The 23,235-nt window shown below is 40.9% G+C and overlaps 11 protein-coding genes across 11 annotated transcripts; 4 read left to right on the top strand and 7 right to left on the bottom strand. All coding sequences in view use genetic code 12, as the record gives it.

Moving 5' to 3' along the window:
- Positions 1–69: 69 nt before the first annotated feature.
- Positions 70–1,367, top strand: PICST_83183 (predicted protein; the record flags this gene model as incomplete). Its single annotated transcript, XM_001384337.1, has 2 exons — positions 70–214; positions 242–1,367. The coding sequence occupies 2 exons, from the start codon at positions 70–72 to the stop codon at positions 1,327–1,329; spliced, it is 1,233 nt and encodes a 410-aa protein (XP_001384374.1).
- A 172-nt stretch (positions 1,368–1,539) lies between these two features.
- Positions 1,540–2,097, bottom strand: PICST_77954 (predicted protein; the record flags this gene model as incomplete). Its single annotated transcript, XM_001383998.1, has 1 exon — positions 1,540–2,097. The coding sequence occupies one exon, from the start codon at positions 2,095–2,097 to the stop codon at positions 1,765–1,767; it is 333 nt and encodes a 110-aa protein (XP_001384035.1). The 3' UTR covers positions 1,540–1,764.
- A 503-nt stretch (positions 2,098–2,600) lies between these two features.
- PICST_35816 (predicted protein) lies at positions 2,601–4,421 on the bottom strand (the record flags this gene model as incomplete). The annotated part of the gene is made up of 4 exons (XM_001383997.1): positions 2,601–3,558; positions 3,795–3,796; positions 3,828–3,908; positions 4,335–4,421. The coding sequence occupies 4 exons, from the start codon at positions 4,419–4,421 to the stop codon at positions 2,601–2,603; spliced, it is 1,128 nt and encodes a 375-aa protein (XP_001384034.2).
- Positions 4,422–5,594: 1,173 nt separating this feature from the next.
- PICST_35815 (predicted protein) lies at positions 5,595–7,889 on the bottom strand (the record flags this gene model as incomplete). Its single annotated transcript, XM_001383996.1, has 1 exon — positions 5,595–7,889. The coding sequence occupies one exon, from the start codon at positions 7,887–7,889 to the stop codon at positions 5,595–5,597; it is 2,295 nt and encodes a 764-aa protein (XP_001384033.2).
- Positions 7,890–8,063: 174 nt separating this feature from the next.
- PCD1.2 (phosphopantothenoylcysteine decarboxylase) lies at positions 8,064–8,706 on the bottom strand (the record flags this gene model as incomplete). The annotated part of the gene is made up of 2 exons (XM_001383995.1): positions 8,637–8,706; positions 8,064–8,381 (listed from the first exon to the last, which is right to left on the bottom strand). Coding segments are annotated over exons 1-2 (372 nt in total), but the record flags the coding sequence as incomplete, so codon positions are not given.
- A 254-nt stretch (positions 8,707–8,960) lies between these two features.
- PICST_89292 (predicted protein) lies at positions 8,961–10,346 on the bottom strand. Its single transcript, XM_001383994.1, has one exon. It carries the CDS (start codon positions 10,320–10,322, stop codon positions 9,036–9,038), a length of 1,287 nt encoding a protein of 428 aa, XP_001384031.2. The 5' UTR covers positions 10,323–10,346; the 3' UTR covers positions 8,961–9,035.
- Positions 10,347–13,028: 2,682 nt separating this feature from the next.
- PICST_67489 (predicted protein) lies at positions 13,029–15,015 on the top strand. Its single transcript, XM_001384336.1, has one exon. It carries the CDS (start codon positions 13,254–13,256, stop codon positions 14,877–14,879), a length of 1,626 nt encoding a protein of 541 aa, XP_001384373.2. The 5' UTR covers positions 13,029–13,253; the 3' UTR covers positions 14,880–15,015.
- A 523-nt stretch (positions 15,016–15,538) lies between these two features.
- On the top strand, positions 15,539–16,912 carry PICST_59330 (predicted protein; the record flags this gene model as incomplete). The annotated part of the gene is made up of 1 exon (XM_001384335.1): positions 15,539–16,912. The coding sequence occupies one exon, from the start codon at positions 15,539–15,541 to the stop codon at positions 16,910–16,912; it is 1,374 nt and encodes a 457-aa protein (XP_001384372.2).
- A 51-nt stretch (positions 16,913–16,963) lies between these two features.
- Positions 16,964–18,523, bottom strand: PICST_58961 (predicted protein; the record flags this gene model as incomplete). The annotated part of the gene is made up of 2 exons (XM_001383993.1): positions 16,964–18,133; positions 18,185–18,523. 2 exons carry the CDS (start codon positions 18,521–18,523, stop codon positions 16,964–16,966), a joined length of 1,509 nt encoding a protein of 502 aa, XP_001384030.2.
- Positions 18,524–18,759: 236 nt separating this feature from the next.
- Positions 18,760–20,025, top strand: PICST_35812 (predicted protein; the record flags this gene model as incomplete). The annotated part of the gene is made up of 1 exon (XM_001384334.1): positions 18,760–20,025. The coding sequence occupies one exon, from the start codon at positions 18,760–18,762 to the stop codon at positions 20,023–20,025; it is 1,266 nt and encodes a 421-aa protein (XP_001384371.1).
- A 90-nt stretch (positions 20,026–20,115) lies between these two features.
- On the bottom strand, positions 20,116–22,515 carry PICST_45600 (predicted protein; the record flags this gene model as incomplete). Its single annotated transcript, XM_001383992.1, has 1 exon — positions 20,116–22,515. One exon carries the CDS (start codon positions 22,513–22,515, stop codon positions 20,116–20,118), a length of 2,400 nt encoding a protein of 799 aa, XP_001384029.2.
- Positions 22,516–23,235: the final 720 nt, after the last annotated feature.

Raw genomic sequence — 23,235 nt, 5'->3', positions numbered from 1 at the left:
TAAAAAAATCGAGACTCTAAGTGATTTCTCCAAATTAACGGTATATTCTACAGTATCGAGCAAAACACTATGTCAGGAACTGTAAAGAATAGTGGAGCAAAGCCCAAACCTTCCAGAAAGGGAAAGAAGGCGTGGAGAAAGAATATCGATATCCAGGATGTGGAAACAGCCTTGGAAGAGAATAGAGAAAATGAGATCCATGTAGGAAAGAAGAGTCTGAAGAGGGGCCATGAAGATGAAGATGAAGATGATTTCGTTATTGACTCAACTCCTTCAGTTTCCTTACAGAGTAGGAAAGTAGAAAAGAAGCTCAAGACTCATGAAATTCTCACCAACAAATCGAAAGTTGAAGCTCTTTCCCATCCCAAAGGATCGAAAGCTGAAACCAAAAATACAATCCAGGGAGTCAAGCGAACAGAGGTGTTAAGATTGATGAAGTTGGCAGGAGGAAAATACAAGGACGAGTCTAAAATCAAGAATAGAATCGACAAAGATGGCTTAATACATGTTCAGAACAAGGATCTTTGGGGTACTGAGGAGATTGAAGAGACTCCCGTATCCAATTTTTCGTCTACAACTGAGTTCACCCAGGCTTCCGTTGTGCCCAAGACGTTGAAGAGTGCACCCATTCGTGTTATTGAGAATGATTTGAACAAGAAAGTCATCGACGCAGGCAAATCGTACAATCCCTCTTTGGAGTCCTGGAAACAGTTGATAAATAAGGAGTATGGCTTGGAACACAAGCGTGAGTTGACTCGTCAACAGATGGCCGAACACCGCGAGAAGATCAAGGAGTTGATGAATACGTTGGACGTTAACGAGTCTGACAGTGAAGACAGCGAGAACGAACAAGAAGAACAGCAAGACGAAGAAGATGGAGATTACCAGTTGTCTATAAACAAGCCTACGCAGGTCAAGATCAAGACCAAGACCAAGAGAAATAGAGAAGAAAAGCACAAGAAGAGAGAGGGGTTACAGCAGGAGTTGAAGGAGTTGAAGAAGCAGTTACGCGACTTGACTAACTTAGATGAATTGTTGCAGAAAGAAGACAATTCTACCAACAAGAAGACCAGCAAGAAGGACAAAAACGTCAGCAACAAACCTAAGAAGTTGTTCAAGTACGATGCAGTTCAGGCACCTTTGGAAGTGAAGTTATCCAACGAGTTGACCAACAACTTAAAAAACTTGAAGCCGGAAGGAAACTTGTTCTACGACCAGATGTTGAACTTGCAGTCAACCGGAAAGATCGAGACGAGAATCCCAGTGGCCAAGAGAAGAAAGTATACACCAAAGATTACCGAGAAGTGGACCTATAAAGACTTCAAGTGATATACATTAGATAGCATAGAACAGAACATTGCATTGAGAGACAACTGTAGAGTATTGTAGTATAACTGCAGAATATTTATTGTATTACAATGGTACATGATGCTATTGAAGTATTTATAGGTTATACTATAATGAGAACCATGGTTCCCTCGTATACACTATGATAACTATAGCAGTATTTAATGCTACAATAGGATAATACATAACGTTAATTGTAATGTGTATTTAGTACATAAAGACGTGATAAATAGAAGTGTAGAATGCAATGGTGGGGCTCCATAGATACTAGTCTATGGATATTTATAGTTGTACTAGTAGTATATCCACAGAAACACTCATTTCAGATATCTATAGAATTCCATAGATATCCATTTGAAGATTGATATCCATATCTATAGTCTAGCAAACTCCCGAGTGTCTGTAAGACAGACTGGTCTAGGAAAAGTCCCAGTTTCCGGTGACATAACCTCTGTACAATCTCTCTCTGAACGAGAAGTATTGGTCGTTGTAGGCAGAGTAGTACTTCTGCAACTTCACATCGGCCGTCTTGAATGATTCTGGAGCCACCGGCTCATGGCTCTGGCCCCTTTTGACTCCTGTTAGCAAGAAGTCTCTATTCATCATTCTTTCGTCCCAGGAATCCAAATCGAATCTGTCCTTCTTCCAGCCGTTGTCCCAGTATCTGATGAAACCGACACCGTGACCAGCTACTCCAAAGAAAGCGGTCATAATAGCATAGGGCAACAACCCTTCGAATGGCACAGGCATAGTGTATTTGAGTTTGGGATGCTTAACCTGGATTTATTTACTGTTAGAGACTTTTCAGTATCTTTCAATATTGCTGAAATTTTGTTTTTCTGTGATTGGATGAGTGCGGTCGAGGCAGGTGATCTATAGCAGGTGATTTTCAAACTCGCAAGAAAAAGTCCAGATTTATTCAGTGAGCCTCGTTTTTCGCAGCTTCAGAATCAGCATAAATTTAAAGTCTTACCAAATAGAATATTTAAGAGACATTTTGAACAAAAATTGAAGAGACTGATATTAGATACATACCTGATTTCTTCAGGAAGGTTCTCGATTTATCTAATTCATAAGCATTTCGGAAATAGTAGCGGAAACAAACCACGACCTGAAATGGCTGCGAAATCTCATTTCTTTTACACAATTTAAGGCTACAGTGAAATTGATAAATAATAATGTAGAATAAATTGCTATTGATATTGCAGCTATTCTATTTTTCTCTCTTATTACTCACTTCTTCTACTTCTTCATTACTCTTCCTCAGGATCTCCCCACAACTTTCGTACAAACTTGTCCATTCTCACTTTGATTGTCAGCTGACCCACACTCCATGGATGGTTTAACAATTGTCGAGGACTGGGTCTTTCATTGCTATTCTTTTTGAGACAGTATGAGATAAAGTTCTTAAACGACTCGCTCCAGTATATGTCATCTTCCGGCAAGTCTTGGAGTTTAGGCTCGTATTCCAAGATCAATGTCAAGAGCTCTATCGGGCCCAACGTAGCCAAATCTGACCCATTGTCGAACGGAATCTTACCAGTAGCAACCTCCAACAACGTGAGTCCTAATGACCACACATCTGAAGTCACAGAGTAGGGCTGGCCTCTGATTCTTTCAGGTGCCATGTAGTACTGAGTTCCCACAAATGTTGTAGCCAATGAGTTGACGACTTCACCAGATACACCAAAGTCACAGAGTTTGATGTTTCCCTGGGAATCTAACAAGATGTTGGAAGGTTTAATGTCACGATGGATGATTCTGTTTTGGTGTAAATAATTTAAACCACGTAGAATCGATTCAGAAATCTTGCCCATGACCTTCTCGTTGATGCGATTGGTGGGATCCAATTCGATCACCCGCTTGTAGATCGAGTCAAGCGACTTACCTCCCATGTACTCCATAGCGATACCAATCATAGACTGGGCTTCCACCATGAACGTGCCATAGTACTGTACAATGTATGGACAATTACAGAGCCGATTGTATTGCAATTCACGGATGATCTGTTTCTGGACATCTGGGTTGGGGTCAGCATTGATGAGCTTCAAGGCAAACACCTTAGAATTTCCCTTCAATCTACATTTGGAGACGCTGCCTCCATTACCTTCTCCTAGCTTGCTGATTTCTACTATCTTCTTGTTGTTAGCCAAGTATCTCCAGTCGTCTGGAGTCAACTCCTCGATCTTCTTAGTAGCCGGATCTACGGAACTATCTATGTCCATAGATTCATCATTAATAGTATTAGAATTCGAAGAAGTATTGTTGATGCGAGGATTGTTAGAGCTTGTGGAATTGCTGGAATCGTTCAGATTCCTATTTTTACTGGTATTACTGATGTTGCTGTAACCACTGATGTTACTGCTGTTGCTCTCGTTAAGAGACGCATGATAGTCGTTATTGCCGTAACTGAGATTATCATTAGAAAACACGGGTTCTTGACCTACGTCTTCCGAGAGTGCTTCGCTGTTAGGGCTCACGTTGGGAAGCGGAGATACCGTTTCGGGTGTGTACGAGTAAGAGCCACTGACTTTCAGAAAGTCAATTGGTGGAGGCTTCCTCTTAAGAGGTTTACTGCTACTGGTATAGTTACTATAGGATGAAGAGGTAGTCGAGTTTGGTGTGTACAACGAGCTAGATGCAGAAGACGTTGATAATGTGGATTGATGATTAACACTTTGGTTCAATGGGAACTGCAGTTGCTGTTGATGTTGTTGCTGCTGTTGCTGTGAGTAGTGATACTGCGGATGGACAGAAAGATGCGGATTATTAGTACTATTATTAGGTATATGATTCTGGCTATGGGATGATTGGTTTTGAATTGGCTGATTTTGTTGTATCTGACTTTGGTTCTGATGTGTTAGGTTCTGATTGTGATATTGGTTGGTATTTTGATTTTGGTATTGGTTCTGGTTCAGTATTTGCATCTGGATCTGTTGGAGTTGCAGGTTGTGATGCTGGTTGTCGTTGATTTTATTCAAAGACACTGAAGACGGGATGAGAAGTGTCGGCAACTTGGTGCCTGTGCGTTTGGTGTTGGGCACATTGAAGAGTGGTGGGCCGGGGTTAGACATGATGACACTATCAGAGACCAGCGGTGATAGTTTAGATATGCTAATATATATAGGAACAAGGAAGGCGAATAAGGACTATTGTGGATTAAATGTTGAATTGGTATTGTAGAATTAATGTTCTAATATTGATTAGTTTTGATTAATGTTAAAATTCTCACCAATCACTACGTCAATTCCGGTTGAATTCCGCTTTAAGAATTGTCACCACAAAATCTTCACTATTAGAAAGGAAAAGAACGAATTGATGGATGTAGAACAATGCGGAGTAGTTTGCGGCAGGAGCTGGACGTCTCAGAGAATCTGGTTCTGTAGTGCTGATTCAACTGCAACCAAGCATAGACTCAAACGAAGAAATGAGCCTGGATCTGCGGCACGAGCGTGATGACTAGTGTATTAGAGGGAGAACGAAGAAGCCAATCACAGGCACGGCTAAAAGATTGAGGAATATAGCAGATAGTCTAAAAGAGAATGGTTCGTTTGTTATTGTCTCATAAAAATGAAACGTAAAGACGTTTTGTTTCGGTTGAGCTGCAGATCCTTTGTTCTGTAGAAAATGTTAGGCACAAAGAACATTGAAATTTGGGACAATATGGAGAATTACTGAGAGAAATACTGAGAAGTTGAAATTGCGCGGGTACGAATTTCAGTGGCCTGAAAATTTTCTTCGCAACTGTGGTCGGTACCGGAGGGCCCAATTGGGTGCAAATAATACTGACGAAATAATACGAATGGCGGAGATGGAACACCACAGGCCCAGAATTTGAGACGGCGATGTGCTCCTGATTATTGGACGGGGTGTTCAATCTGAAGATGCCTCGATATACTCGGAGGAGTACAATAATTATCTCGCAATCGCAAGTTTGAGCACGGACATTGTTCATTTTTACAATTACAGTGTCTCTGTATAAGATATGTACATAGTTAAGTTCTGTGGTTCGTGGTTCGTATCTAGATGCCATTTATACTTAGTGCCACATACACTAATGGTGTAGTACATATATATGCATCATATACGACTACAATGCAACGAACCCTGCTTCTTTGCCGTGGCCGTTCTGTGCATTCCTCCATTATGATTAATATTTATCTAGTAAAAATATTATACTACACGGCTGAACCGAATGCCCTTCCATAGCGCACCACACGACTCGCCAATTCTTATCGCTGCCCCTCTCACTTCTTGCGACCTTTGGGTGCCGCCTTGGCTTTCCTGGCCGTCTTCTTGGGCTTCACCTCCTTGATCAATTTGTCCTTTTTGCTGTCGATCTTATCGGGATCAACTTCTTCATCGTCCTTATCGGGAGTGTTTGTGTCATCTTCAATCACATCTTCGTAGTCCACATTCTTCTTGGACGATACCATGGCTCCCACAGAATTACCCGTCTTGTAGATAGCAATAGGATGCGTCGTGCTATTGTAGCTTCTAGTGAACGCGGACTTGGTTTTGGTGCTGATACCCTTCAACACCAACTCTCCCTTGTACCTGCCTACACCCAAATCTACAATATTGTCCCAATCTTCTTTAGTCAAGTAGTAGTAGTCCATGATGTCGATCACTGGCTGGATCCCTTGCTCTTCGCCTTGTAACAATGGCTCAGTCAACCGTTGACGAAGTGTAGGCAAGTAGTCCAAGCGTAACTCCTTCTTGTCTGTAGAAGTTCTTAAGCGAGTATGGTACTGCAAGTCCTGCAACATCCGCTGGTACTTCATGGCTTTCGAATTTTGTCCCAACCATCCAGCAAAGTTGATACGTTGCGAAATCTGGCCTGCCACTTGCGAAGAAGGCTTGACAGATGACATAACACCATGGAATGGTAACAAACTCCACTGCTGCTCACTCGATCTGATGAGAGAGTTGATCCGGTCAGACTCAGAAATGTCGTCGGCAGCATTTGCAACTCTTCTTAGATGGTCCTGTGGGGTTCTAGCGTCGGATGGCCGTGTCAGCAAGTAGTTTTCTTGAATCATAAGCGGAGCGAAATCAATATCGTTGAAATACAAATCAATCTTGTCGTTCAAGGAATGCTTTGCATTAGGAGAGTAGATTTGAGCATTCAACAATCTTGCTGTGATATCAAACGGCTTCAAAACTGTTTGCTTTTTCCAGCTATTGGCTGCGTCCTTGGCTTGTTCTCCGCCTATACTCGACTGAGTCTTGGAAACTGTAGACAACAAGTTAATGATCTGTCTGATATCGTTCCCTGTAGCCTGGACTAACTGCCCAATAACTGTGGGATCCAATTTGATCTTTTCTCGTAAAGCAATAGACATCAATCTGGACTTCATCTCAGCTTCGGAAGGTCTTCTGAAAGGTAAGTCCAACGTAACACGATCAAATGTCCTCATCTTGGGCAACGACTTATCGTTACAAATCAAGATCATAGGCATATGTGTGATTTTACAAAAAGCCGATAACGCCCCAGCACCTCCGTGATCACCACTAGACATTCCATCCACTTCATCCATAATAAGGCAGAATCTACGATCATTCTGAGTGTGTTGAATGTTTTCATCGCGATGCTTGAAAAACCCCACAACTGAAGTGTTTGTTAACACGGACTTGAGATTGGAGTTCAATAAAGACTTGGATCTGACATCTGAGGCATTCTTCTCCAAGATGTCAAATCCCAACGATTTTGCAACCAAATGCGCTGCACTAGTCTTACCAATACCCGGTGGACCACTTATTAAGCAAGCTCGGTAAATACCACTGCCATCTCTTCCAGGAACCTTGAAATCCTTCTTAGCGTTGTCGAACCAGTTGGAAAGCCAGTTTTGCAATTTCTGAACTTGTCCTTTGTTTCCACAAAGCTGGTCAATCCTGCTGGGAGCATACTTAACAGTCCACAACTTTTCGCTGTCAGGTATGATTCTGGGAACTTCTGCTGGCTCTCTGTGAGAAGATTGTGAATGCGAGGCCTTTTCAATTGAGGCAGCTTTTCGTGCTTCCAAAAGCCTTTTCTGTCTGGCTTCCTCCTCTTGGGCCCTACGTTCTTCTTCTTCGGCTTCTTCTACGATTTTACGTTCCTCTTCTTCTCTTTTCAATTTAGCCTTCTGAGCGGCTGCTCCATCTCCTCCTTCCATTGGCATACTCTGCAAAAGCTGTATGAACCCATCTTCGTTTATGGCTTTTATATGCAACAGTTTTATCTTTTTGATCTTGGATGGACCAGCTTCATCTCCTATAACTACTAAACTCGTCTTACCAGAAATAGACTTTGTAACTTTGGCGCCGTACCTCTTGGCCAAATTTTCGGAAGTATCTCTATCTAATCTGGGCAACACACCAGTGAACACAATAGTTAAACCAGATAAGCAGTTTGGTTGAGCTTCTGGAATTTGAACCAGTTCGCCAGTGCCAGTTGACGCGTCGGCTGCCTTTTTGGCAAAGAAGTTGAACTTCTTATCTTCTACATCCTCTGGCAAGTCTGCATCCGGAATTGTGGACAAAACTTGTTCTGCGGTCATACCACTAGAAATTGGAGCTGAGTCAGGTATCTCGGTCTTTGGTTTAGGAGCAGATTTTTTCTTTGCGGGCGACGTCTGTTCTACAGTTTCTACAATTGGTTCAACTATCGGTTCTTTTTTGGCTTTTTGGGGGGACTTCTTTGGTGACCTTTTAGGAGATTGTTTCACCTCTACGGCAGCCTTTCTGGGAGACACTCTAGATGTGTGTGGAGGTTTGATTTCCTCAATATCGTCGAGGAAAGCATCATCATCTTCATCTCCGAAAATGTCGTCGTCGTTGAACTCGTCATCGTCTTCATCTCCATCATCCTTCATATCGAAGTCTTCGTCATCGTCTGAGTCCAAACTAATGACATTGGACATTTTTTTGGATCCAGAATTGAATTTGCTGGAATTCCCTGTGTCAGTCTTTTGCTTCTTTGAAGACTTCAAAGGCTCGTCAGTGTCTTGAGTGTGTTTTGCGCTCTTTTTCACCGGCGATTGTACGGCTTTCTAGAGAATGTTAGTATTCATTCATAGATAATGAGACCTGAAGTTTATTTTCATGTCAAAGACCTTATTCGTGGCACATGAATCATGAAATAACTAACCTGAAACCACAAGTATAAATCGCACAATAAGGACCTTTGAATAGGTCCTTAACCAAAGACAATGTCAAGGAGAAGTCAAATAGTGTAAATCAGGTTCACAAATGGTCGACTTATGCAATTGAAGATGCAAGACTTCGTTTCCAGCCGCGTAACTTACATTCGTCGTAGACTTCTTCACCTTGCTGCCGTTGAAGAAGTCGTCGATCCTCATGGTTGCAGAAATTAATTTAATAATTGCAATACTGTAATGTATTGAAAATTAAGAACCGTGAATAGCTTGGATTTTTCATTTGAGACGCGATCAATTGATTTGTTTCAAATGGTAGCGCGACATAAAAAAGTAGTATAAGCATCCTACAATTTAACAATGAAAGTCGGGAGACAACTTGCGAATACATAGAAAGTAAATCTAAAACTACAGAGTTGAAAATGCATACGTATATGAGTATGTACGAGAGATACGCTACAGTTCTTAAGTACTCGTAAATATAACATTCGTTACTATTAAGATGCAATATATGTACATAAAAATGCAAGACGACTTAAAGTCATGTGTTCATTTTCCACTCGACTCCTTCTCAAGGAAATCGGTCCAGAGATTAACAAAACTTTGCTTTTGTTTATCTCCATCTTCGCTCTTGGAAGCTGGGCCAGTATGGCTCAAGCCAGCCGCAACTCTCTGGGATTCGGACCATTCCAACAAAGCGCTGATCAACTGCAATGCTTCGAACTTTTTGGTATCACCACGAGGAAACTGCAAAAAGCTGATGACAACGTTGGATATCAACTCCTTGTCTATGGTTTTGTTGCCTTCACCACCATGCTGTTTCAACATAGTTAACGACTTGGTCAAGTGCTCGTTCAAAATGATGGCCTCGTGACGGAGCTTGCCGATTATCAACTGTTTGTTGTTAATTTCCACCTTCAACTGTTCAGCTTCCTTGGACTCCACCTTGAGCTGCTCTATTTGTTCCTGTGCTTGTGCCAACTCTTTCAGCTTGGAAACTGACTCCGCCTTTGCTGCAGCTAACGCTTTTTCCAACAGTTCGATCTGGGATTTGTACTTTACTTCAGCAGAATTGAATGCCAGCTGTTTTTCGTTGTTAGCTCTTTCCAGTTCTTTGATAGTCGAGTATAATTGGCTGATTTCAGTATCTCTACCAGTGATTTTGTCATTGAGCTCTTCGATTTTCAACAAAGAATTTTTGTTTTCCATATTTAACTCGTCGCGGATGAGATTGAACTCGCTGATTTCAACTTTGAGCTCATTGATCTTTTTCGAAAGCTTCGAGTTCTGGTTCTCCAAACTGTACTTTTCATCCTGGAGCTCTTCAAGCTGCAGTTGATATTCTCTTCTCGTCTTGGTTAACGAATCCGATAACCTGTCACACTCACCATTCAAATCCTCATTTTGCTCTTTCAATTTTTTAACCACGGCACTGTCATGCTCGTTTTTCGTCTCCATGGCCGCTAGCACTTGAATCTTCTCTTTCAAACTGGCATTTTCATCCACTGCAAGTGCAAGAGTATCTTTCGTCTCTTCTAGTTCAGACTCTGCTACTTTTAATTTGTTGAATATCGTTTTCACAGATTGCAACCTGCCCAACAATGCATCATACGACCTTTGAATCTCGTCTCTTTCGTCTATAGCAGCTGCCAACTTATCAGAAAGCTCTTGTACGCTTTCATCCTGGGCACTATTTCGCTCATTTTCTTCTTTGGTGCCATTTTCTCCGGACTCTCCATTTACATACACATTTTTCAGATGCAGTAATTGTTCGTCCCTATTCTTCAACTCAATTGTCAAAGATGCAACCTTTTCCTCTAACAGCTTAATCTTCATAGCTTGCTCGCTGTCGACTTTCGAAGGTAATCCGTTTTCTACTATTTCTGAACTTCCATTGACATCTTGGGTCTCGCTTTCTATGGTTTCTTCTTCTTCTGCAACAATATCTCCCTCATTGTTTATATCATCATTTCCAATATCAGCGCCATCTGTAGGACTAGATTTCGGCTTCTTATTCAGCTTTTTCTTGTTCTTGGCCATATTAGATTGTGCAAATTCCAGATCTGTTTATCTCAAAACTCTACAATTCTGACGGTTAATAAGCGTCGTCCAGCTCGCTAAATTAGACGCGCGTCACTTTCTATATTTCCAGGCCCAGATGGTTTAAGCTATGGAGAACAGTCTCGATCTTCAAAGTTGATTTCGAGATTTTTAAAATTTTGGAAAAGACACATCAACATGAATCCTGCAGATTGTGTGATATGTCTAGACACCCATGCCGCAACAGTGATTCTACACTAATATTAGTGCGCTTGGGGTATAAACTCAAATGGGTGCAAAATAGTTAAAATCTCTGCAAGACGAATTCCATTTACGAAAACATCAGTTAACATATATGCCTAATTAAATATTCCTTGAAATGAATTCCTTAAACTGAATCCAAGGTTTTTTTCTATTGTTTTTTTCTTTCAATGGCTTTCCGTAGTTCTTCACTCTTCCACTTAAGATTTCATAGCTGAACTCTGCCTTTTTATCCAGAAATATGTGGACAGAGCTGCTCAGTTAGAAAATGGTAAATATATATTCCACCTATTGCTGAAATAATCACATATATTTCATGTGTGTACGGTGAGAGCAGATAATTACAGCTGACCTTTTGCAAGTGCATCGTATTTCAGGGGCCATGAGCTCGTATATCTTCTACTCAAAAAGTAGCTACAATGATCTTTATCCCACGGCACGTTTGGGAGCCGTTTCATATGGTTTAACCAGTTTCCGACTGATCAAAGGAACAACGAATGGGCCGTGACATCGCTACGCAATGCAGTATTTTCCCGTCAATAAGCGAAATTGCGCATCCTTCAATCAGACGAAATAGGAAATTCATGTAACTGATATGGAACTCTACTATTCCACATTGAGACGTATATACCAATCCAGCCAGAAGTTGTATAGGATGAGGAGTTTTATTTTTTTTTGAAATCGTTGCAGCCAACGGATAGAACATTGAGTAATACAAGAATGGTGATTTGACTTGCAAGTTAGTATCCAATTTGTTCATAGTTTTACATGAAATTTGCTAATTCGCAGTATTATTGCACACTTGGCTTAAGATTACAACATCAATTCTCTGCTATACATGCCTTGTAGAATCTTATCTAATGCTAACGTTTGCAAGCGAAACAATAGCCAAATGTCTATTCTTCAAAATGCTTGTAGAAGTATTAGAAGGAGATTTCTTAGATTGCCTGAAGTCTGCGATGGAAAGACTAGCAATAAAGTATTTGAACACTCTCCTATTCAGCCTATCAATTTGAGCCAAATATAGTACAAACAAGAATACGACGACATACCGACAAAAAGCGGTTATTACTTCTACTCTAATGGCTATAACACCCCCGGAACAACTTCATACTAACCTTAGATCTTGGTATCTGCGTTGTGTGCCCTGTGCAGATGGTTAAGGAGTTGCGTAAAAAATACGGAGTTCAAAATGGACCCAAATGAGTTCGTGGAGAGAAGGTTGAGAAATTCTGCCCTGATGGAGACAGATATGTGTTAATATTGTCAAGGGTCAAATCAACACGGTATTATGACATTGGAAGCGGTTGTAAGCAGAAACGCGGCAGTTAGCGTATGTGTTAGCATTCCCACGTAAATGAAACACATTCCGATCCACCAGCCTCAAGATCAGGCTAAAAACACGAAACAGCACCCAGTTACTTCCCACCTACATGATGGAGCAGTAGGTGACCGAAGGCGACAGAGAAAAAATTGTGTAAATTTGCGAATAAAGGAAAATAGATACAAGGTAGAGCACAGAATTAAAGAAATCTCAGACTTGACTGGAGCATGAAATAGTGTGTGCTGCAGAGTCGAGAATAGAATACATTGTGAGGCATGAAGTAGAAAGAGAGCTCTTGAAATGGAGGTGCAAAGACGGCGATCCTAACAATAACAGCGAAAACTGAAAGATTCATTGTTAAAAATGCAGAGGATATTTTCCCACTTGAATCATGAAATGCATATGGTGGGGACTGGAGATTACCAGATGGGCTTATATGGCATATTAATAGGGTGATCTCAGAGACACCCTTTTGGCCAGTTCCAGATTTCAGTCTGTATTCATTTACTGGAGGATTCACGAAGATGGGGACTACCATCGCCGTGTTAGACACAGAAGGTTTCTTTAATTTATGGTATTTGGTACATGGAATACAGTTTGTGTCGATATAATTTTCAAAAAGGATACATAAAAGATCTACAAAACTTTATAATTGGTCTCAGTCTATACTTTATGTATATAATTTAAGTCCCCATAGGTTGAAGTTGTATATCCGCCTTGTTGAATTTATTTGGAATCACAAATGGATCTTTTCTCATTCTGGACCCGCTATTATATTTACTGTTTATTATTATTAAAGCAAGCAGTTTATTTTCTAGTACTTTTTTCTACTCAGTGAGAGAGTTGATTTTTAAGCACATCAAATTTATTTTTAATAATCATCATCTTCTTTTTGGCACCAGATCTCTGTTTTCAGACCATTTTCCAGCTTGGTTTCTAGTACGTTACTAGCTTTTCTTTACATTCTGGTCGCTTGCAATTGTTATTCTCGGGACTTGTGTTGCATCTGCCACGCTCCTGTTAGTACCGCTGCTTATCTTTCTTTTCACTTCTTCCCCAGCCCTGTCCGGCCCATGTTCGTTCTCGCATTTTGTCTTTGTCTCCACCCTACCACACGTTCATAGACACCTCTCTCTCGTGCAATGTCTGCTTCCATGAGCGTCCATTCCCTCATAGACAAGTTCTCCAGCCAGGAGAAGGCATCGAAGAGCTCCGGCTCCAGCGCCAGCTCAAACACAAACACAAATCCAAACACAATCTCATCGACTTCATCTGCATCCAATCCTTCCTCCGCATCCAGAATTCCGCAAAAACGCCCAGCATCGACTTCTGAACTCGACAATCCTCATACGCAAACACAGGGTGATAATGCAGATACGGAAGCTTTCCATTCCATTGATAAAACAGGATTGCTCTCGCTTTTGGGGCCCAATGTATCGTCCTTTCCATATTCAGAAAATGCCTTCATCGAAACCGTGAAATTACGAGCTGAACAGGAGAAAACAAAACAGGACTTCTACCGGGTCGAAATTGCCAACAAAAATCTCTCGATCATCCAAACAGCTCTTCGAGCACAGATCCCCGTCAATCTCATTCCATTAATGTGCGTAGGAAACACGACGGAAGGGCCTGAAAATGCCCAGCTCCAACAATTGCAACAATACCAACAACAGCAATCACAACCACAATCACAACCACATTCTCAAGTACAGCCTCAATCACAATCTCATAAACCTTCTGAATCTACCCATTACCAGAAATCACACAGTAGATCTTCCAGCGGTGGCTTGATTCGTCTGACAATGCTTCTGGACACATTGAATGCCAGTCCGGTGCCTCCAATAAATTATAGATTTGGTACTGGTTCTTCGTCGAACACTTCTGCAGTTAGAAGGCCGCTTTCACCTGCTAAAATTGGTGCTGCTGCAGTTGCAAACCTAGCTTCACCTACTACGCCGTATAGAGGTGTTCCTACTACTGGTTCTTCGTCTTCCCGACGTGGAAGATCGATTCAGCTGCATCAACGGCACTTCTCTATGCCTGTAGAATCACCCAGTTTGCGCCAAAGTCGCACAAACACCATAGATTTAGCACCGGCTGAGTATCCTTCACAACAACAGCTTTCGGCAAGATCGAAAGGCGCCAATCTCCAGCCTCTACCGCCACCCGGAAACCCTTCCCTCCAGCTCCAATCGCCACTAGGAGCTACTTCCACCATACAAGTAAAGCCATCACCAGCACAGCCACTTCACAAACAAAGTAAACTGACAGAGCCTCCTTCTCAAGAGTCAATGACTTCGTTCCAGCATATCATCCAGTTTCACCACTGGAAACCCGAGGGTCCGGGGCAAGGACCAATCATAGGAGGTGGAAACCCTTTCATACCACAACTGTCTCAACAGCAGAATGCTCACAAAAGACAAAAGTCAGAAAGCATGTCAGTAGACTTGGTTTCACCTTCAGAAACTTTGGCTCCTCCATTGCCCCGAGTTCCTGGGGCAGGCCAAAGACAGCAGCGGTCGCTATCGTCCCACCCTACAACAGAAAGTCGTGAAAACGAAAATGAAGACCATGATATGACTGTAGATGTAGATACCGTTTCTGATATCAGCAACACCACGGCCGGGGATTCGTCCAAGTTGATTCCTCGCAACGATGCCAATGAAAGTATACTTGATTCAGCTAACCCTCCCCACATCTCCCACTCACGCCAGCTGCTGAATGTGGGCAGATACCCCCACGATATCCTTTCTCCCTCAAGCAGATAATGATGTCCCTGACATTTGCACTGTCTACTTTCGCTGATTATTTCACATACTAAAAGTTCTTGTCAGAGCCGCGACAGCAAAGAGTCACGTTAACGATTCATGATAGAGTATTTATTACATATACAATGTATATTGTATGTATATTGTATCGTAGAAAGTGTAGTATTTTAGGTGTGTATTGAATTGTCTAAATCTCGTAGCTAGATCTGTTTTTATTAACAACACGCTAATCTACGTAATGTCTTGCTTTCTTAACAGTTTCATCATTTGTTGGTATCTATTTGTTCTGTGAGTATTTTAGTGGTATTAGAGAAATCGTATAATTCTACCTACATAGCCTCTTGTAGTCATTTTGTTATTCTTAGTGCTACGAATTATCGTATGTTTCCCCACAAAACTTTTTTCAGACCGAGCAGAAGAGCCTAAATCTCCGATGGAACTAGATAAGATGTCTTTGAACTGAAATTTTCAATTGAAAAAGATAATTTGTTCTTTCAAGAAGAACTTTAAGAACTGCAAGAACTCGAAGAAAACTTCATGGTATATCCAGATCTCGAAAAATCAGGTTTCATATATTCAGTGCTGTGCTTATCTAACGCGTATTTTGCTCATTGTGTTGAGCATCTCGAGATTTTTCACTTTTTCTAAATTCAATATTAATGGTTCCTTCGTCAATCTCCGCTGCAAGACGAAATGCTATCCGATCTTCAATAGAGTTGGTGATACGTAGAGGACTCCTCTCTCGTTCTACAAGAACATCCTTCATATTAGCGTTCATCTACGTCGTCTTGCCTAAATTGATAAGACGTAGTTTCAGCTTAGCCAGAAAAGGTAAGGTGAAAGAGATTCCCCGTAATGCTCTACACACCATCATCAGAGGCTTACACCATCTGGGATTCCCAGTATTCATTGGAAGAATGGTTGCAACCCTTAATATATTGTCTCCTATAGTTAAAAGTATACTCGTTACTAGTAAGGTTCCATTATCCAAGTCTACATTAACATTCTTGACGACTTTCATTGCTAGCTCACTTTCTTCATTGATTAACTTTCCTTCTTTCCAGAAGCGATCTGTTACTTATGACAGATACTATACTTTAGATATGACGTTGGTGTTGGCAACTAGAGCGTTGGATACATTGGTGTCAACATATGCACCTCAAATATTGAAGCATTACCATTACTCTGGGTTGACTTCCTTGTCAACTTATGGAGATGCTCTATTATTCATTGTTTCCTCCTACTTTATCATGGACACTTGGTTCTCACGCCCAGAGCGGTTGACTCCAGGGTACAGAAATTGGATCTCGGCATCTTCGCACATGGACGAAGAATTGGTAACAGCATTTCGTCAGTTTCGATGCGGAGAATTGCATTACATCAAACCAGGAGAAAAGGCGGAGAAACAAGACTCCAACTATATGATACTACAAGACTATTGCAAGCTGAAGGGCATGAACCCGTCTGATGGCGATCTTTCTTTACCAGGCGTGATTCCTTGCAGAGTTCTCCATGGATTCAGCACAGATAGTTGTATTAAACATGTTTTGATAAAGTTTGGAAAACTGTTCACACTCGCGTTCAACCTCTATGGAACATTAAACTTAATCATGTTCCTCATACGAAGAGGAAGCCCCAAAAAATACTTGCTAAATACCATCAGATCATCAGTATTCCTTGGTTCTTTCACAGCCTTGGATTGGCTCTTTTTGTGTCTGTTCAGAAAGCTCTCGTACTATTTCACGAATGTGTCGAATGATTTCTGGGAGTGTGCATCTCCTAATCTTGGGTCCATGGCTTGTGGATTCAGTATCTTTGTAGAAAGTCCTCACAGACGAAAGGAATTATCGCTTTATGTTGCTCCAAAGGCAATCGGAACTTTTCTTTCAGCAGAGCCCACGGAGAGAAATTTACGCTTAGAAACACTTGCATTCAGTTTGAGTTTTGGACTCCTCGTTGCTTACGCCAGAGCAGATGTGAACAGAGTGAGAGGATTGGTCGGTGGCGCTCTTGGAGCTATCTTTCGTAACTAGAATACTATACATTTTTATTTTCCATCAAATATAGAAACATACTATTCTACTCTATAAGTTATTCTGGAAAGCCTGGAACAGGTTCTCAGCCATGACTTCTATGTCGTGAAGATTCAAGGCAATTATGTCCTCCTTGTCTTCCTCTCCATCTTCTTGAGAGGCTTCAGTATCCAATTTCTCGAAGGTGATATCAGTCTTCTGTAAGCCGGTGTACTCCATCTTTAAGTCATGAGCTAATGTACGAAGTGTAGCCTCGGTAACATCGTCACTGATCAACCACGAACAGAAGTCTTCGAGCCATATCTTATCATACACATAGTAGACATCATGATATCTGAACAACTCCTTCAAGTCTAACAATGCCTTCAACACCAATCTTTTTCCCCCTCTGAGATTATAATACACATCTTCCCAAACCTTGACGGTCAAATTGTAGTTTCTATGCAAAGGATAAGAGAGGGCTCTTCTTATACCAGTTATGACGGCAGCGCGCAATATACTCTCATTTCCAGTAGGAACAAGAATCTGCGAATCCAAGTATGCTATTTGTGGAGTCAATCTGCCTATGGTCCATGCACTTTCTATATTGTGTTCGCCTTCAGTCTCTCTCAAATCGAAATGATACGAAAACAACAACGAGACAAGAAGCGTGTAGAGTTGTGGTCTAAACACCTCTTCTACAAGATATGACTTACGAGGAAGGTTTATCATCTTTTCCTGTTCTTCTTTAGAGAATTGTACGGGCATTACCTGCGTTCTTTCGGCTAAAGGCAATTGCTGCTGAGCCTTGTACCATTTCAAGAATTGCCTCACCAAGGGATTCTTCCATTCCAAGAGCTCCTTGAAAGACTTCTCATCATCAGGGCTGGGGTACTTCTCCATGATGTAGTCAGCAGCATAGAACTCGGGATCAAACTTGATGTTCTCCTTGATCAATCTCTCTATTATTCTATCTGTAGCAGGAGTGTTTTCTGGATCACCCAACTCGTTGATATCATTTCCGTTAGAAACAGACACTCCAACAATGGCATTGTATTGATTATTGAAACCGTACTTGATAGCCGCCATCTTGATACTGTCATCAGTGTTTATGGCCGGATCAGTAGCAGCTTCCTGAGATATCTCCCAGTTGAACTTTTCCCCTTCAGCTATATCCTGTTCTAACTGCTGCGTTTTTGTAGAGGATATATCGTTATTCACATCAAGTTCTTCGATTAAAGGCTTAGCATGTTTTGGAATTGAGTTGTTTTCTTTCGTTTCCGGCTTTCCAACCTCTTTCAATTCGTTTTCATCAAGTGGCTGGCTCTCAGCAGTTCTTGCTAAGAGTTTCGTGGTCAAGTCCAAGTCAGGAAAGAATTGTCCTTTTGTCTCTTTGGGAATTTTGATATTTACTGCTTCGTCCTTCAGGTTATATTCAGCATGTGATCTCTCATCGTCAACACAGGCATAGGGAAGTCTCAACCTCAAATAGTAGGGGCTGAGCGAAAAGATGAAAAGCTCATTGTCTACGATCATCTCAATGCCCTGGGCACTGAATCTGACATGGGAAATCTTAACATCAATATAGACGAATTCGTCGTCCTGCCTGATACTAAAGAATGGAGTTATCATAGCAAACGAGGGAAGACTTAGGCACAATAAAATAGAATTCTTAAAAAGACGTAAACAAAAGTTATGACTTCATTCTGATAATGGTTAGACTAACAGTTGCAAATGTGAGCCGCACGATGTGATTACGATTTTTTTTGGTGCGACTCCAGTATTGAGATTATAACTAATCGAATCTCTTTTAAGCTAGTATTCCTCCTTTCTTGCTTGTAACAACTTAAGCGCTTGTATAACTCAGAATGGTGGAAGCTATTGAAACCAGCAAGAAAGTACCGAGAAGACGTTTTGTGGGAAAGAAACCTGGAGCACCTGATGAATCTTCTGAAAATGGATCTGCTTTAGTTTCTTCTACCAAGAACAAACATCTAGGGAGAGTCATGAACCAGATCCCTGACGATATTTTGAACGACAAGGAGTTGAATGAAGCGATAAAGCTTTTGCCATCGAATTACAACTTTGAAATTCAGAAGACTGTATGGAATATCAAAAAACATGGCGCCAAAAGAGTTGCTCTCCAGATGCCCGAAGGCTTGCTAATCTACTCATTGATCATTTCTGATATCTTGGAGCAGTTCTGTGAAGTCGAAACTGTAGTGATGGGAGATGTATCATATGGTGCGTGTTGTATCGACGACTATACGGCTAGATCACTTGATTGTGACTTCATTGTTCATTATGCCCATTCATGTTTGGTTCCTATAGACATCACTGCCATCAAGGTGTTGTACGTTTTTGTCACCATCAACATCGATGAATCCCATTTGATCAACACGATCAAGTTAAACTTCGACCAAGGCTCGCAATTAGCTGTGTTTGGTACTATTCAGTTCAACCCCACTATTCACAGCGCGAAAGCCAAACTAGAGAGCGATTCAGAGAAACCTATATACTTAATACCTCCCCAGACTAGACCTCTTTCCAAGGGTGAAGTATTGGGCTGCACATCGGCCAGACTCAACAAGGATCATATAAGCGGAATGATATACATCGGAGATGGCCGTTTCCACTTGGAAAGTTCCATGATCCACAACCCAGAAATCCCAGCATATAGATACGACCCTTACTCAAGAAAGTTCACCAGAGAGTATTACGACCAGAAGGAAATGATCCAGGTAAGAGACGATGCCATAAAGACAGCATCAAAAGCAAAGAAGATAGGCCTCATACTCGGAGCTCTTGGAAGGCAAGGAAACCCCGTAACTCTAGACAAGCTTGAGCAATCGTTATCTTCTCGAGGCATTCAGGTAGTCAAGATCATCTTGAGTGAAATTTTTCCTCAGAAGCTTTCGATGTTTGATGATGTAGACGCCTTTGTGCAAGTGGCCTGCCCCAGATTATCTATAGACTGGGGTTACGCCTTCAACAAGCCGCTACTAACTCCTTACGAGGCTATGGTGATGCTAGAACAAGATACTAAATGGAGTGAAAAGTATTATCCTATGGATTACTATGCTAAGGACGGCTATGGACGAGGAAAAATCCCCGACCATATCAACGTTATATAACAGGAATATAACCGGTGTTATTAGAGCACTTTAAAGCTTACTCTAACCATTATAATACATAGATGTAATATAAATGACTTTTATGATGACTTAACCAGAATTGGCTACCAATTTTATGAATTCAGTGTAGTCTTCATCTACACCTAACAAGGTTGCGATTTCAAAGTCGGACCAGGTAAATGTTTCTTGTAAAAATGCACTGTTTATTTGGCTCAACTTGCCATAGTACTTTACAAATTCAAGCGACGCATTCGTGGTAACTTCATTGACAATACTAGGTGGGTTTAGCTTCAATAGCGACAGCTGGATGTCAAGTAATGCATTTGGAATATAACTCTGGATGATTTCATTAATCTTAAGCAATTCCGACTTATTGTACAATTGGTTTTCTTTGATTGGCTCGTAAATAGACGTGTCGAAGAAGTCGTCACTGAAGGGACAGATCATGTTGACAATGTTGTAGTAATCATAGAGACCACATTCCTTCAAAATTGCTTCAAGTTGTAATTGGGTCAACTCTTGAGTTAAAGTATTGATCATTTCGTTGATCTCGATCACTTTATCGCTCACAATGGTGATGGGTAATAGTTTGGATAAAATTAAATCCAAGAAGTTATGCTTAAGAATCAATTGATCTTTTTTGGATTCAAAGATTTTGTTGCTACCAATGTGCTCAAAAAAGATTTCGATAGGTTCATCCACAAGCAACTTCATGAACTCTTCGTTTTCTTCTGCAGTAAAGTTGAAGATCGTATCAGTTGTAGTTTGGTCTAAAATTGGAAGAAGATCCGAGTAGAATTCTATGATCCATTCAGGTGGCTGCAAATCAAGATTCAACTCCAACTGCGCCAGGTTACTCGTTCTAATGCTGGCCAATCTGTTGCTTATAATAGAGGCTAATCTATCTTGTGAGGCTTTTACTAACAGTTTCAACGCTATAGATACTTCACTGGTATCCAGTAACTGTTTTGTAAACATCATGGAATACAATTCGACCAAGTTGAAGATCGAGTAACTCGTGGACAACTTGGTTTCGGCTGAAATGATTTGGGTAACTTTTGATTTCACAGGTTTCACCAACGACTTGAGAATTTTGTCTATAATGTCTTTGATGATAGTTTCAAACTCCTTTTTTTCTACTTCGCTTTCGGAAGTCTCGAATGTGAAAATGCTGATGATGGTATCTGACTCGTTTACGACGAGCGAGTGGACGTAGGCAAGAAGATCACCAATGAAACGAATAGGATCATGAGCAGAAACATAAATGGGTCTCGAGGAAGTTTCACTTGAAATCGACAGAGATCTTCTCTTAAAAGTCGAAACGTTTCCATTGCTATCCAAATTGCCCTGAATCTGGCTCAAAAAGTCATCTACCAATACTTTGGCTCTGGAATCTACAAATGTGTTGACGACATTGGAGAAGTAGTTGAGTTTGTTCTTCAAGTATCGCATGCATTGGTGCAAAGTGCGCAAACGAGCCTTGGAGTTCAATGAGTACAAATTGCTCAACGTTTTGTTGGTGAAATTGATGATTCTCTCTACAGATCTGTTGATCAAATGGTTGCTCTTCGACATTATTTTCAATCCTAGCTGAGGATTTTCAATCGACAACAAAATGGAACAGTTTGCATTGATCTCTTCAGCCTTCTTTAACACTGTAAAGAATTCGTCATTGATATCCCCAGAATCCAAGACAAACTCTTCATACTCATTCAAGGTGAACTTAGCCTTGAAGTTGATGAGTAAATTCTTCTTCAAGTTTATAAGTCTTTTCTCACTGTTCAACTCTTTCACCTTAGTATTAAACTCGCTCGAATACTTGAACTTGTTTTCTATGTTGTCGTTGGTGACTTTGTTCAAATCGTTAAGCTTCGACAACCTGTCTTCTACAACTTTCAATTGCTTGATTACAGGCTGATATTCCTTAAGAACCAAACTCTGGTTCTTGATCAATTCGTTTTCCACTTTGCCACGTAACTTTTTTCGGCTCATAGATCCAACAACTCCGGGCTCTATCAACTCGTCTATGGAATCATCGTAGCTGGAATACTTGTCCTCCAAATGGGAAAATATCTCACGGAGTAACGTTTCGCTCAACGAATCGTTTAACACACGCGACAATCTGGTCGACAATGTCGCTTTTGAATGCTCAAAGTCATTGTAAGACTTTCCATCTACACCATTGGCAATTTTCCCGTCACTACCATGTTGAGTCTCTTCCTTCTTCAAGAAATTCAATGACATTTGAGCGTACTTCTGAGCCAATTCATTTTCTTTAGAGGCATTTTCTGAAGAACTTTCGCCTTCTTCCTCGTCAGTACCCTCAAATTTCAACAAGCTTCGAGTTATCGTGTTCAAACTCGAAATCCTTTTGCCAATAGTCTCAATATTTGAGGTTATAGGAAGCGATAATGCTGGCTGTGGATGGGGTAAATTATCTTCGCCAGTAATTTCATCATTCAGAAACGAATCAAAATCTACAAAATCCATTGTTATTGAAAATTGATACGCCAAAGCACGTACAGCGTTACCTACAGGCTGTTATCCACTTTTTTCCAGTTGGTTTTCAGGTAGATCAAACTCACTCTACATACTATACAAGTGTCACTTTTCCAGACGTTGATATTGTGGTCGGAAGTGAGATTTCAATCACGTGATCAAATCCGGAGATCAGATTTTCATCCATGGTTGCAGCACTTCGTGCATTGGCTGCAACTCTTCAGTATTTATGTAGCACCAAAACTAGCACCTTTCTACTCTACGTTATATTAATTACACCATGAATTGAACCGATAATATATAGAAAGGGCGTGACATACAAGATGAACATTAAAAGAGAAACAAATAGTGTATAGTTTTATCAATAGGCACCGTCAATCATATCACCAAGAAATAGATAACCAAGTACATAAAGTGGGTGTAACTTTTCCCCTTGTCCTTAAAAATAGACATACCGTGATTGGTAATAATAAATAACATTAACGTAAGTTTTTCCGTTGCTCTGGAAAATCATAGTAGAAATGACATTGGTAGTTTTGTTAGCGTTAATAAATAGCATTTCAAGTCAACAAGTCGTTGATTTTCATACTAACTCTTCTTTGTTTTAATTGATCAGGACCATCTACAGAAGCATCTGACGTAGCCGCGCCTCCAGTTGTCCGAAGAGACGAAACTTCAGCTCCAGTTCCCTTTATATCCGAAATAGACGAT

This window comes from Scheffersomyces stipitis, chromosome 4 (genome assembly GCF_000209165.1).
Source record: "Scheffersomyces stipitis CBS 6054 chromosome 4, complete sequence".
Lineage (NCBI taxonomy): Eukaryota > Fungi > Ascomycota > Pichiomycetes > Serinales > Debaryomycetaceae > Scheffersomyces > Scheffersomyces stipitis.
The sequence above is the reverse complement of the archived record's forward strand: the minus strand, read 5'-3'. Positions and strand labels throughout refer to the sequence as shown.